Here is a 14514-nt window from a genome sequence, read left to right as displayed (position 1 = left end):
GTTGGCCAGACAGAGGGATAGAGCAGGTTAGGGTGATTAAGGATAGAGGGGGAAATATGTTGACTGGTGCCAGTAGTGTGCTAGCTAGATGGAAAGAATACTTCGAGGAGTTGATGAATGAGGAAAATCAGAGAGAAGGGCGAGTAGGAGAGGCAAGTGTGGTGGACCAGGAAGTGGCAATGATTAGTAAGGGGGAAGTTAGAAAGGCATTAAAGAGGATGAAAAATGGAAAGGCAGTTGGTCCTGATGACATTCCTGTGGAGGTATGGAAGCATCTAGGAGAGGTGGCTGTGGAGTTTTTGACCAGCTTGTTCAATAGAATTCTAGCGCGTGAGAAGATGCCTGAGGAATGGAGGAAAAGTGTGCTCGTGCCCATTTTTAAGAACAAGGGTGATGTGCAGAGCTGTGGGAACTGCTGTGTCTTTGTAGATCTAGAGAAAACCTACCCAGTACCCAGAGAGGAACTGTGGTACTGCATGCGGAAGTCTGGAGTGGCAGAGAAGTATGTTAGAATAATACAGGACATGTACGAGGGCAGCAGAACAGTGGTGAGGTGTGCTGTCGGTGTGACAGACGAATTTAAGGTGGAGGTGGGACTACATCACGGGTCAGCCCTGAGCCCCTTCCTGTTTGCAGTGATGATGGATAGGCTGACAGATGAGGTTAGACTGGAATCCCCATGGACCATGATGTTTGCAGATGACATTTTGATCGGCAGTGAAAGCAGGGAGCAGATGGAGGAACAGTTAGAAAGATGGAGGCATGCACTGGAAAGCAGAGGAATGAAGATTAGCCGAAGTAAGAAAGAATATATGTGCATGTATAAGAGGGGTGGGGGGTAAAGAGTGAGGCTACAGGGAGAAGAGGGTGGAGGACTTTAAATACTTGGGGTCAACCGTCCAGAGCAATGGTGAGTGTGGTCAGGAAGTGAAGAAACGGGTCCAAGCAGGTTGGAACGGGTGGAGGAAGGTGTCAGGTCTGTTGTGTGACAGACGAGTCTCCGCTAGGATGAAGGGCAAAGTTTATAAAACAGTGGTGAGGCCAGCCATGATGGACGGATTAGAGACAGTGGCACTGAAGAGACAACGGGAAGCAGAGTTGGAGGTGGCGAAAATGAAGATGTTGAGGTTCGGTCTCGGAGTGACCAGGTTGGATAAAATTAAAAATGACAAGAGAGCTAGAGGAAGACCAAAGAGAAGGTTGATGGATCTCGTGAGGGAAGACATGAGGGCAGTTGGTGTTCGAGAGGAGGATGCAGGAGATAGGCTTACATGGAAAAGGATGACGCGCTGTGGCGACCCCTAAAGGGAGAAGCCCAAAGGAAAAGCAGAAGTATGTAATGCATTGAATCTATCACACTTTAATATCACAAAATAGGCTGCATGTAGCAGCTAAGATAAATGTGGATAAACTATGAACATCTTTACAATCAATGTAGATAACTGTAAAATGTGTTTTAAGATGAGTTATTTGATTGTGTAGCTTGTCACCATGTAAAAATGAAGAAACTGATCAAACCTGCAGAGTTTTACAAGTTGGGAATATAAAAAAATCAAGATCAGCAGTTAACTTCGGTCATAAGTTTTTATATAAAGTAGTGTTAAAAGGGTCAAGGTCACGTGACAAAAATCTTTTGTACTGCGATTGCTATCACTTCATAAAAGGCAATCTAGACAGTGGGCTGGTTTCCTCTAAGTTTATCTTCACTAGAATATGATTAAACAGATATCTAGAATCAGATCACCTAAGAAATTTACCATGACATGAAACATATCTTCGCACGCATTTTACAGCTGCAGAACACTGTTAAAATTGAAAGCATCCCTAATGAGGAACAAGAAAGAAAGATAAACGATGGGATAGATGAAGATTAGATAAGACATACTAAGCTACCAACATCTAGTATTTTATTCGTACCCACTTAGTCATACTATACACAGGAATCCATAAGTGCAATTTTTTTGATGAGTTACTCAGAATCATCTTTATTTGCCAAGTATGTCCAAAAACACACAATGAATTTGTGTCCGGTAGTTGGAGCCGCTCTAGTACGACAACAGACAGTCAATTGACAGAGAATACTTTTGAGACATAAAGACATTGACAAAAACTGAGCAATAAAGGGTTGCTAGTTATCTGGTAATGCCGGTACTTTTTTTTTTTTTTTTTGACAATTGTGCAAAAAGATGCAGAGTCCTCTAGCACTTAGAGCAGTTCGAATGACTAATATTGCAACAGTCTGGTGCAATGACCATTGTGCAAAGGGCGCCGAGACTTTCAAGGAGTGTATGCGGTTTAAAGTGACGAGTAGTGCGATAATCTGGGACAATGTTGGTTGTGCAAATGTTGCATCAGTGTGCAAATAGAGCAGATGCTACTCTGGCATGAGTGGCCAGTATATGCAAATAGTGCAGCATGGCGAGACAACTACAGTGAGTGCACGAGTAATGTATGATTGACCCCACAGAAATGTGACAACGAACTCAAGTCAAAAAATTGCCACCATGTTGTAATGGAATTGTAGGTTAGGTGTTTAAGAAATTGATCGCAACAGGGAAGAAGCTGTTGAAATGTCTGCGAGTTCTAGTTTGCATTGATCGGTAGCGCCTACCTGAGGGAAGGAGCTGGAAGAGCTGGTGACCAGGGGTGCGGAGGGTCCGAGAGGATTTTGCACGCTCTTGTCTTAGTTCTGGCAGCGTGCAAGTCCTCAATGGTGGGTAGGGGGGTACCGACAATCCTTTCAGCAGTTTTGATTGTCCGTTGCAGTCGGAGTTTGTCCTTTTTTGTCGCAGCACCAAACCAGACTGTGATGGAAGAACACTGGACTGATTCGATGACCGCTGAGTAGAACTGTCTCAGCAGCTCCGGTGGCAGGCCGTGCTTTCTCAGAAGCCGCAGGAAGTACATCCTCTGCTGGGCCTTTTTGAGGACGGAGTTGATGTTGGTCGCTCACTTCAGGTCCTGAGAGACTGTAATTCCCAGGAACTTGAAGGTCTCGACGGTTGACACAAGGCAGCTGGACAACATGAGGGGCAGCTGTGGCGAAGGATGCCTCCTGAAGTCCACGATTATCTCTACAGTCTTGAGCGTGTTCAGCTCCAGGTTGTGTCGGCCGCACCACAGCTCCAGCCGCTCCGCTTCCTGTCGATATGCAGACTCGTCACCGTCCTTGATGAGGTCGATGACAGTGGTGTCATCTGCAAACTTCAGGAGTTTGACAGTCGGGTGCGCTGAGGTGCAGTCGTTCGTGTAGAGAGAGAAGAGCAGCAGCGAGAGGACACAACCTTGGGGCGCCCCAGTGCTGATGCTGCGTGTGGATGAGGTGGCCTCCCCCAGCCTGACCTGCTGTGTCCTGCCCGTCAGAAAGCTGTAAATCCACTGGCAGATGGCAGGTGAGATGCTGAGCTGGAGACGCTTGGATGAAAGGAGTTTAGGGATGAAGGTGTTGAACGCTGAGCTGAAGTCCACGAACAGGATCCTCGGCTAGGTCCCTGCACTGTCGAGGTGTTCTAGGATGAAGTGCAGTCCCATGTTGACTGCATCATCCCCAGACCTGTTCGCTTGGTAGGCAAACTGCAGGGGGTCCAGCAGGGGACCTGTGACACTCTTGAGGTGGTCCAGCACGAGATGTTCAAAGGACTTCATGACCACAGATGTCAAAGCGACAGGCCTGTAGTCATTTAGACCTGAGATTGCAGGTTTCTTGGGGACTGGAATGAGGCAGGATTGGGACACATGGTCTGGGCCTGCCGCTTTGTTAATCTTTTGTTCTTTGAAGATGCGTCTCACATCCTGTTCATGAATGGTTAACGCAGAAGTCAGAGGTGTGGTTAACGCAGAAGTCAGAGGTGTGATTGTGGTCGGGGATGCAGCCGGGTGTGTGTGGGGTGTGAAAGTGTCCTTTTCAAATCTGCAGTAGAAGGTATTCAAGTCGTTGGCTAGTGTGCTATTGTTCTCAGCTTGGGGGGATCGTCGCTTGTAATTAGTCAGCGATTGGAATGCATGCCAGACTGATTTAGAGTCGTTTGCGCTAAACTGTTTTTCCAACTTTGCTGCATAGTTCCTATTTGCAATGTTAATTTCTTTAGTCAGCTGGTTTCTAGCTCGACTATTCAGGGCCCTGTCCCCGCTCTGATATGCGTCCTCCTTAGCTTGGCGAAGCTGCTTAAGTTTAGCAGTGAACCACGGCTTGTTGTTGTTGAATGTGCGAAATGATTTTGTTGGCACACACACATCTTCACAGAAACTGATATAGGATGTAACAGTGTCCGTATATTCATCCAGGCTGCCAGCTGAATTTTCAAAGACACTCCAGTCTGTGCAGTCTAAGCAGTTTTGAAGTTCCATCTTTGCTTCATTGGTCCACTTTTTCACTTTCACTGTTGGCTTCGCGCATTTAAGTTCTTGCCTGTACGTCGGTATTCAGTGAATTAAGCAATGATCAGACGAGCCCAGGGTATAGCACGGTATGCGTATTTTAGCGTAGTGTAGCGGTGGTCTAAAGTATTATTTTCCCTGGTAGGACAATCGATGTGCTGCTTGTATTTTGGGAGTTCGTGGTTGAGTTTAGCTTTGTTAAAGTCCCCGAGAATAATGAGGGGTGAGTCCGGGTGTTTTTTTTCAATGTCGTTGACTTGTTCGCTGAGCGTTAGCAGTGCGGCATTCATGTTAGCTTGAGGCGGAATATTGGCGCCAGCAAGAATGAATGATGCGAACTCAAGCGGCGAGTAGAATCGCTTACAGTTCAAAAAGAGCGACTCCAAATGCGATACAGAAGCATATCACGCCTCCCTTTGTTTTCCCCGATGATTCCATGTCGCGGTCTGCTCAATGAATATGGGAAGCATGACGGCGCCATCAGGTACAGCGTCGCAAAGCCAGGTCTCTGTGAAGCACATGGCGGCGGAACGTCCGAAGTCTTTACTGGTCTTTAACAGAAGATGAAGCTCGTCCATTTTGTTGGGTAGGCAGCGTACATTCGCGAGATGGATCGACGGGAACGCCAATCTGTGTCCTCTCTTGCGGAGTTTCACCTGAATGCGGGCTCGCTTCCCTCTGTGGCGCTGTTTCCGTCTCCATGCGCCGAAAACCGCGGTCGCCACCCCGGTAAGTAACTCGGGGAAAAAACTGAGCGGATTTGCGAAAGTTGGTGAAAGAAAGTCCGGAGTAGCCTCCTTGATGGTCAGCAAGTCTCCCCTTGTGTAAGTGAGTTGTGTAATGTCTCCAAAGATGAACGAAAAACACAAAAACAATACTAGAGAGCGCGTTACCGAGGCGACCACACTGGTAGGCACCATCTTGGTATCAAATAATAATCAATAAGTAAATCATGGCTTTTTGTTGAATCAAATTTTTTATGGATTTGTTCACATTACAAAAACAAATGCGACTTCTACTCTGGTTGGAATGAGTCCATGACGTCACACGCATGCGTAACATTGGGCATGCGCACAAACACGAAGTGCTGTCTTTCTGAGAGTAAATATGGGCCCTCGCATAGGTCTCGTTATGATGCATTTGTGGCAATTTCAAGGATTTTGTGCAACTGGAGTCAATATTTTTCTTATATTTATCACTTCTAAAGCTTCTTCTTTTTGCCACTGACTGTTTTCTACTCTTTTTTGCGCCGTTGCTTTCGTGGCGTCTCTGTTTTGTCGAACAATTGTGACGTTTGATGGCGTACAGGTCGAATAAGCACGACTTGAGCGTCCATATTGCACTCGCATCAGATACAAATCCGATTTATCTCCATATATGAAGGGGGCCTGGTTCGGATGGTTCTCATGGTGGTTTGCTGGAGTCCTAAATCTTTAGAAATAGCTTTGTAACCCTTTCCAGACTGTCAATTACTTTCTCACCTGTTCTTGAATATCTTTGGATCGTGGCATTTTGTTGCAGCTTTTTGTGATCTTTTGGCCGACTTCATTTTGTCAGAAAGGTTCTATTTCAGTTATTTCTTGATTGAACAGATCGGGGGCAGCAATTACATTTCCACACAGGACGAGGTCGCTTTGAAAAAATGTTTCCTTAAATAAATAAAATCACCATTTAAAAACTGCATTTTATGTTTACTTGGGTTATCTTTGTCATATTTATATTTGTTTGATGATCTTAAATATTAAAATGGGAAAACTACCCAAAAAAAAGAGGAAAGGGGACAAATACTTTCTTTCATGGCACTGGAGATGTTACGTCCCTCAAGTTTGCTACTCCCAACAGCAGTGCAGCTGTTCTGTGTTCAAAAGTGACAGCAGAATCACGTACTGACAGATCAAATCAAAAATTTCTACTAAAATGTTAGGAACTATCTAACAACTGGAAGATCCTGTCCTGTCAAAACGTTGAGCAAAGCCATCAGTTGCTTTTTCCATGTAATGTCAATTCACACCATCAATTTGTGACTGTCTGAGGCACATTAACATTAAGAAGGCACTTTAATACCGATAAGGCAGGACGATTCTATACTGTATAATTACAGCAGATTACATCAACTATATCCTTGAGTGATTAAAGAGGTTTCGAAGCAGGAGTTCAAAATGTAATGCGCGTATATACTGAATGCGTCTCTCTCTTTTATATCACAAGACTGACACAGAGACAGACATCCATCACACATGCGGGTAGTTAATTAATCTATTAATATATCCATATTAATATATCTATTAATATATCTAATATATATCCATGAAGAACTTAAGCACATGAAGGGCATGAGCAGCTATAGTAACTTACACAATTGCTTATGTACTTAAAGGAGAGACTCGACTCGGGACGTTCTGAGTCGGTGGGGAGAATACTTCGAAGACCTCCTTAATTCCACCAAAACGCCTCCCATGAGGAAGCAGAGTCTGGGTTCTCTGAGGCGAGCGCTCCTATTTCTGGGGCTTAAATCACCGAGGTGGTTAAAAAGCTCCTTGGTGGCAAGGCTCCAGGGGTAGATGAGATTCGCCCAGAGTTCCTAAAGGCTCTGGATGTTGTGGGGCTGTCCTGGTTGACACGCCTCTGCAACATCGCATGGACATCGGGGACAAGGCCTCTGGATTGGCAGACTGGGGTGGTGGTCCCCCTTTTTAAAAAGGGGGACTGGAGGATGTGTGCCAACTCCAGGGGGCTCACACTCCTCAGCCTTGCTGGTAAGGTCTATTCAGGGGTGCTGGAGATGAGGGTCCGTCGGGAAGTCGAATCTCAGATTCAGCAAGAGCAGTGTGGTTTTCGTCCTGGCCGTGGAACAGTGGACCAGCTCTACACCCTCGGCAGGGTCCTCGAGGGTGCATGGGAGTTCGCCCAACCAGTCTACATGTGTTTTGTGGACTTGGAGAAGGCGTTTGACAGTGTCCCACGGGGTGTCCTGTGGGGGGTGCTTCGGGAGTATGGGGTGCCGAAACCCCCTGATACGGGCTGTTGAGTCCCTGTATGACCAGTGTCAGAGTTGGGACTCGCCAAGGCTGCCCTTTGTCACCGATTCTGTTCATAATTTTTATGGACAGAATTTCTAGGCGCAACCGAGGCGTAGAGGGGTTCCGATTTGGTGGCCTCAGTATTGCATCTTTGCTTTTTGCAGATGATGTTGGTTTGTGGCACTTCTTTGTTGGTTTGCGGCGCATTCTTCTTCAGCTTGGTGGCTCGGCGGACTGTAAGCTTCGAAACTGGGAACCAAAATTTTAGAATTTGAACGATTCCGGGTGAATTGGAATGTTATTCTCGGTTCTTGATACCCAACCCTAATCCCCACTATACACAGTGTTGATGGTGCACTGTTTCGCCCTCCTGAGACGCGAGATGGTGGACCACAATTTCCGTGAAGCTGTCTGGAAGTCTTTCTCCATGGCCTCACCAATTTCCTCCCACACCTGTGTTTTTGCCTCAGCGGGCACCAAAGAAAGCCACATTCCGCTTGGCCTGCTGGTACCCATCAGCTGCCTACCGAATCCCACAGGCCAAAAAGGCTTGATAAGACTCCTTCTTCAGCTTGACGGCATCCCTCACCGATGGTGTCCACCAACGTATTAGCGGGTTGCCGCCACCTTATGACCAGTTTCATTTGGACGCCTCAACAATGGAGGCACAGAACAAGGCCCACTCGGACTCCGTGTCCCTCACCTCTCATGTGACATGGTCGAAGTCCTGTCGGAGTTGAAACACCTTCTTACAGGGGACTCCGCCAGATGTTCCTAGCAGACCTTCACAATACATTTGGGTCTGCCAGGATGGACCAGCATCTTCCCTCACCATTGGAGCCAACACACCACCAGGTGGTGATCAGTTCACAGCTAGGCCTCTCTCTTCACCTGGGTGTCCAAGACGTGTCTAAAAGTCCAATGACACGACCACAAAATCAGTCATTGAACTGCGGCTTTGGGTGTGCCCAATAAGCGTGCCCACACCTGCTCGGCGCCTTTCACCAGAGCAACTCCAGAGTGGGAGAGATTGCACCCCCTCTCAAGAGGTCTTGTATCAGAGCGCAAGCTGTGTGTGGAGGTGAGCCCAAATATAGTATATCTAGTTGGAACTTCTCTACCTTGTACACCACCTCAGGCTTCTTCCCTGCCAGAAAGGTGATATTGATGTCCCTAGAGGCAGCTTCTGTAACGGAGGATTGGACCGCCAAGGGCCTTCCCTTCAGCTGCCACCCAGCTCTCTAAGCACCCGGTCCCCTTGGCTCCTCCCACAGCTGGTGAGCCCATGGGAAGATGGACCCACATTGCCTCTTTGGGCCGGCCACCAGGCGCTTGCTATCGAGCCCCAGCCCCAGGCCTGGTTCCAGAGAGGGGTCCCGGTGACGTACGTCTGGGTGAGGGGAAAACGTTGTCCATTTGTTTTAATCATCATGGGGGCTCTGAGCTGTGCTTTGTCTGGTCCTTTACCTCGGACCTGTTTGCCATGGGTGACCCTGCCAGGGGCATAAAGCCCCAGACAACTTAGCCCCTAGGATCACTAGAAGACACAAACCCCTTCACCACGATAAGGTGACTGCTCAGGGAAGGGAAAATGTATAGGTATTTAATTTTTTTTGAAAATTCAACCAAACAACCAATTATTTAACGAGAGAAATTACTTTTTTCACCGGCGGGCACACCGATGCGTTTATGCAATCTGCATCAGTGTTAACTTGCTTTGAGTTTTCACATAACCTGCTTGCTGAACGCCCCCACCAGTATTGCTTTACCTCCAGTGCTAAATATGCAGGTAATGTTTTCATTCAGTGTTAAAAACAAAAATCACAATTGAGTTTTGCTGTACGATAAATTCATCTTTGCCTGTAGGACCCCAGAGGTCAATGACATGCCTGGCAGGCCAGCAATGCACTGTGTGAACCCTCTGTACTGAAAAGCATATACAGTATAAGTATTAAGTATAAAACAGTATAGGTTTTATAATCAGGTATGTACTGTATATGTCAGAGCATTTTGTATTTTACTTTCATTTACATCAGTTGACAACACTTTTTGCATGTGTGGCCCTTCTATGTGCATATTGCATAAGGTGTACTTTATTGAGGAAAAGCCTCATTTCTTTTGGGGACATGGTAATTCATAGTTTAACTGTCAATAAAGTTTTAAGAGGCCAAAGAGCATTTTAAAGAATGATGGTGCAATCACATTTCAAAAAAAGATTATTTTATGTTCACGTGCTTTGAACACTGACCCCATAAAACATAACAATGGTTAATTTTTTTCCACGCAATTTTCCTTCCCACTACTATTTGGCAGTTGCCAGCAGGGCTTAAAGAGCAGTGGGCGGGGCACTTTCTTCACCATCATCTTATTGGATAACTAAGAGAACAGGAAATGATCCAGTCCAGTCAAATCTACAAACTATGGACTGTCGAGCACACGCATTCAGCTGTCTCTCAAAGTTGACTGGCCACGGATAATTATCTTCTGCCATCACATTTCCAATATGTCTACAGTCAAGGAAACCGCTGCTGCCTGCCTCTCAGAATCCACAATCTGCTCTGGTGCTAACTGCCTTGTTCCAACCACGGACTTTAATGCATTACTGAGTCTAATATTGAGCACTGTGCTCACTATCATGTTGGCTATGGTCATGTTTTCCATGGGCTGCACTGTGGAGGCCCAAAAACTTTGGGGACACGTGAGGAGACCCTGGGGCATCATTATTGGTTTCCTCTGCCAATTTGGCATTATGCCTTTTACTGCCTTTGCCTTGTCACTTGCTTTCAATGTGTTGCCTGTTCAGGCCATTGTCATAATTATCATGGGTTGCTGTCCCGGAGGCTCCGGTTCCAATATTATTTGCTACTGGCTTGATGGAGACATGGACCTAAGGTAAGAAGCTGTCTTGTTCTTTCGATAAGAGATACGTTGGCTGAATCGAAGTAATTGATCATATCACCTTTATGTACATGTCACAATCACCCTTTTGCGCTCCTATAGTAAAATGTCTTCAGAGAAGCTTGTCGCTGATCATTTCCTTCTCTTCAGTATCAGTATGACAGCCTGTTCCTCCATCCTGGCCTTGGGAATGATGCCACTATGTCTTCTCATATACACCTCCGCCTGGACTTCTTCAGACACCATCCAAATCCCATATGACAGTATTGGTAAATATACTGTACTATCTGTTTTGAATTCCTGGTAGACAGATCAAAAATACTTTCTAGGTTGTTTTTTTTTTATGAACAAGACATTGGAATTCTGTTCATTTAACTCTTTGTTTATGCTGTGTCAGGCTTGTGTTATATTTCGGTCTGACAGAAAGTAAGAAAGAGAATTACAAAGACGTATAATTTGGGCTTCCTCAGGTATCACGCTTGTGGCACTCCTTGTCCCAATCAGCGTGGGAATGTATGTGAAACGCAAATGGCCCCACGTGGCGAAAAAGATCCTCAAGGTGGGAATTTGCATTGATCTAATGTCTTCTTACCCATTAAAATCTACAAAGTGACATTTTCTGGATGTCGTGTGTGTTCTGTCTAGTTTGGGTCCATTACAGGCTTTGGTCTCATTCTCATCATTGCTGTGGTTGGTGGAATTCTTTACCAGTCTTCCTGGACCATTGCCCCCTCGCTTTGGATAATCGGAACTATCTACCCCGTTATTGGTTTTGGGCTGGGCTTCCTTCTGGCCCGCTTTGTGGGTCAACCATGGTACAGGTAAGGTGACAAGTGACGACAAACCGTTTCAAAATGTTGCCCTAGTGGTGAAAACTATTTGTTGTCATCCCAAAATCTTTCGTTTACTTAAATTTTCCTCAGCTCGATGTGCTGTATGTAGTTCTGCTGTACTGATTTATTCATTTATTTTTTTTCAGGTGCCGAACAATTGCTTTGGAGACCGGTTTTCAGAACTCCCAGTTGTGTAGCACCATTGTCCAGCTGTCCTTCAGTCCCGCTGAACTGGAGGTCATGTTTGCATTCCCCCTTATCTACAGCATCTTTCAGCTGTTGGTGGCAGTCCTGTTCGTGGGAGGTGAGCTCCAGGCGTTGACTAGATGTTCAACTAGCGAATTTGTGATGCCGTGTTTTATTTCTTGAACCATTTACACTTGCATACAAGGAAAACTACGATACTCTCCAAGCATCGGATGTGTTATTTTATTTGCTGTTGCTGCAGTTGCTAAAATGATTTTTTTTCTTTTTCTGGTCGATCATACATTTGCCTGTTTTTTTTTTTTCAGGCAGAGCTAATAGAGTCAGTAATTACTGACCCATAGGCCAATGAAAGAAATTGGCATATGTCAGCCAAGACCATTCACAGCTGTTGAAATGGTTCATTAGGAACTGACAGAGGGTGAGCAGGGAAGAGAAGCAGTTTATTTATGTGCACATAAATGCTCTGTATTAAATATAAAATACAGAATTGGAAAATGGGAAAACAACATTGCCCTTAATATGTATGATTACTGGTCAGTTCTGTAGCTATAACATAAAATGACAAAAACAAAAAAGGCAGAGCATATGGGAGGCCACTGAGCTGCAGTGAAACCAAGGACAATGCTCAAGGTTCGTGACAATAAAAAAGATGCATATAACTACCTTGTCTGCTCCTGGCTTAAGCAGTCTTTTTACACATGTAACACTGCCAAAGCAATTTCATTTCTTGACCAGAAGGCAGCAAGGGAGGGATTAAACACATCATTTTACTGAGAAGCAGTGTTCAAGGTCGGAGGTTTAATAGGAAGTTCACAAGATAATCCCCCCTTTTCGGTTGCAGTGTTACAAGTATTCATTGCGGCTTTTACAACCTTAGTCTTACCCCGGTGGATGAATGTCAGGTGATTGAAAAGATGTTGAGATAATGACTCATTCAAAATCTTTGCATTTGACTCCACAGGATACCAAGCCTATAAAAGGTCATGTGGCCTGGGATCAGTCGAAACAGACAGTGAATCACCGTCATTCGAAGATGGCTATGCAGAACGAGCAAAAGAGAAGCGCTGTCATGTGGAAAATAGCCCTGTCGAGTTGAACGAGGATCCTATTAATAAGGGCAAGAACACCCAGCTCTGAGATTATGCCTCTGAGGACTTTGTACTTAAGAAAATGTTCTCCACAAGCAGGGCAATACTGCTGAACGCACCAAACTGTGCAGACCAGGCACAATTGAACTCGATTTGACATTTTTGAGGGAACCTCTGATTAGCGGGTTACCCAAATGAATGGCGAGTAGTATATTAGTGTTTTTGGAGAGGCACCATTTTTCATTCTCAGAACAAGTGTGAACAATCACCATTTATTTATAGCATCTTAGAAAAAGAGCTTTTCAGATATATTACAGTATATATATAGATATATATTTTCAGTTATTTGACTCGATGTATACCTCATATTTGTTCATAAATTGATGACTGACCTCAGGCATACCTTACATTTATTTGACTGCTCAATTTTTTCGGAGCAATATTGATTTTCACTCTAATGTATTTGTCCAATGCACATGTATTCAATGTTCGATCCGATCACAAGATGGAGGAATCTGTCTATTTATATTACCTGATTATTTACTGTATATACTTGTGTACTTAATTGCTCAAAAAAATGATATTTACAATAAATAATGTATCTTTGTTCCTCTATTTATGCCTGTGAGGAATAGTGACAGACAACAAATGAATGGTCTTCTATTAGATGGCAGGAAGTACATACAGTCATTAATGTATCCACTTTTTGTGATATTTTTGTTTGTTGGTGTGCCGTGAGATTGTGCAATTGTGAAATATGTTCCTTGGCTCCATAAAGGATGGAAATCGAGCCGTATCGTATTCAGAGTACGGGAACATACCTCAAGCAAGCCTTAAATGAACGTCCTCTCCTGTCCTGACCACCAACACACGTTTTGGTCCCCATTGTGTCCTTATAATACCGTCGGCTCGCTCCGCTCTTGTTGTCGTCGCCGCGGTAACGAGTGTATCCGGTCGCATTTGAGTTGATGAGATAAAGCCTATTGATAGTAAAAAAAAACGGGATGCGGTGGTATCGGAATACAAGATTTTATTGCAGTAGTCTGACATAGTGCAATCGTGAAAGAGAAAAATTTGTCTTGTATGACGTCATTGAGGGCGGCATGGTGAACGACTGGTTAGAGCGTCAGCCTCACAGTTCTGAGGACCCGGGTTCAATCCCCGGCCCCGCCTGTGTGGAGTTTGCATGTTCTCCCCGTGCCTGCGTGGGTTTTCTCCAGGTACTCCTGTTTCCTCCCACATCCCAAAAACATGCATGAATTGGAGACTCTAAATTGCCCGTAGGCATGACTGTGAGTGCGAATGGTTGTTTGTTCCTATGTGCCCTGCGATTGGCTGGCAACCAGTTCAGGGTGTACCCCGCCTCCTGCCCGATGACAGCTGGGATAGGCTCCAGCACGCCCGCGACCCTAGTGAGGAGAAGCGGCTCAGAAAATGGATGGATGGATGACTTCATTGATCGGATCAGCGAATTATGACATTAAAGCCGATCAGCATAAAATACAACATATCCGGCGATACCGATCAGCCCGATCAAATCGGCATAAAGTCAAATTTACTTCTTTGAGTATGGAAATATTACGGGGCTACAGTTGAGCCAGTCGACGATTTGGACGATTTAGGAATGATGTAAAAATTGAACTCAAATTTGTAAAAAATTAATCGTGCGAGCACACACTCAGTAAAATGACAGACCCCTTACGTTTTTTCCTACATTTATTATTTTAGAAGTAACATATCATCGGGCACACGAATTCGCTGGTAGATCGTAACAATGGAATCACTTTTATTGACATGAACATGGATGTACAGTCACAAACCGTACCCCTTTAATATCCGCCAGGGCAGTAGCAAATAAGTGTACTTGCTTGTCTTGTCTTGCTCAAGACTGGACGGATGAGCACATTTGACTTCTAGTTGAGTCCTATTATTGGAAAGTAACGGTAGTTTTACTCGAGTCCAATATTTGGCTACTCTGGCTCCCACAGTATTATACTATATAATAATATATATGATAATATAAATATATTATCTGTATTATATTTAATACATAATATATCATCATATAAATATGAAGGAAATTATTCTTCT

At 44.8% G+C, this 14514-nt stretch overlaps 1 protein-coding gene across 1 annotated transcript; it reads left to right on the top strand.

Annotated features, from left to right (window-relative positions):
* The first annotated feature begins 3411 nt into the window (after positions 1 to 3411).
* Positions 3412 to 13038, top strand: slc10a2 (solute carrier family 10 member 2). Its single transcript, XM_061792002.1, has 6 exons — positions 3412 to 10289; positions 10446 to 10564; positions 10766 to 10854; positions 10941 to 11116; positions 11275 to 11432; positions 12297 to 13038. The coding sequence occupies exons 1-6, from the start codon at positions 9901 to 9903 to the stop codon at positions 12470 to 12472; spliced, it is 1107 nt and encodes a 368-aa protein (XP_061647986.1). The 5' UTR covers positions 3412 to 9900; the 3' UTR covers positions 12473 to 13038.
* The last annotated feature ends 1476 nt before the right edge of the window (positions 13039 to 14514 follow it).

Source organism: Phyllopteryx taeniolatus, chromosome 12 (assembly GCF_024500385.1).
Source record: "Phyllopteryx taeniolatus isolate TA_2022b chromosome 12, UOR_Ptae_1.2, whole genome shotgun sequence".
NCBI classification, from domain to species: Eukaryota; Metazoa; Chordata; class Actinopteri; order Syngnathiformes; family Syngnathidae; genus Phyllopteryx; species Phyllopteryx taeniolatus.
Note: the sequence above shows the minus strand (reverse complement) of the source record. Positions and strands in the feature narration are given on the sequence as shown.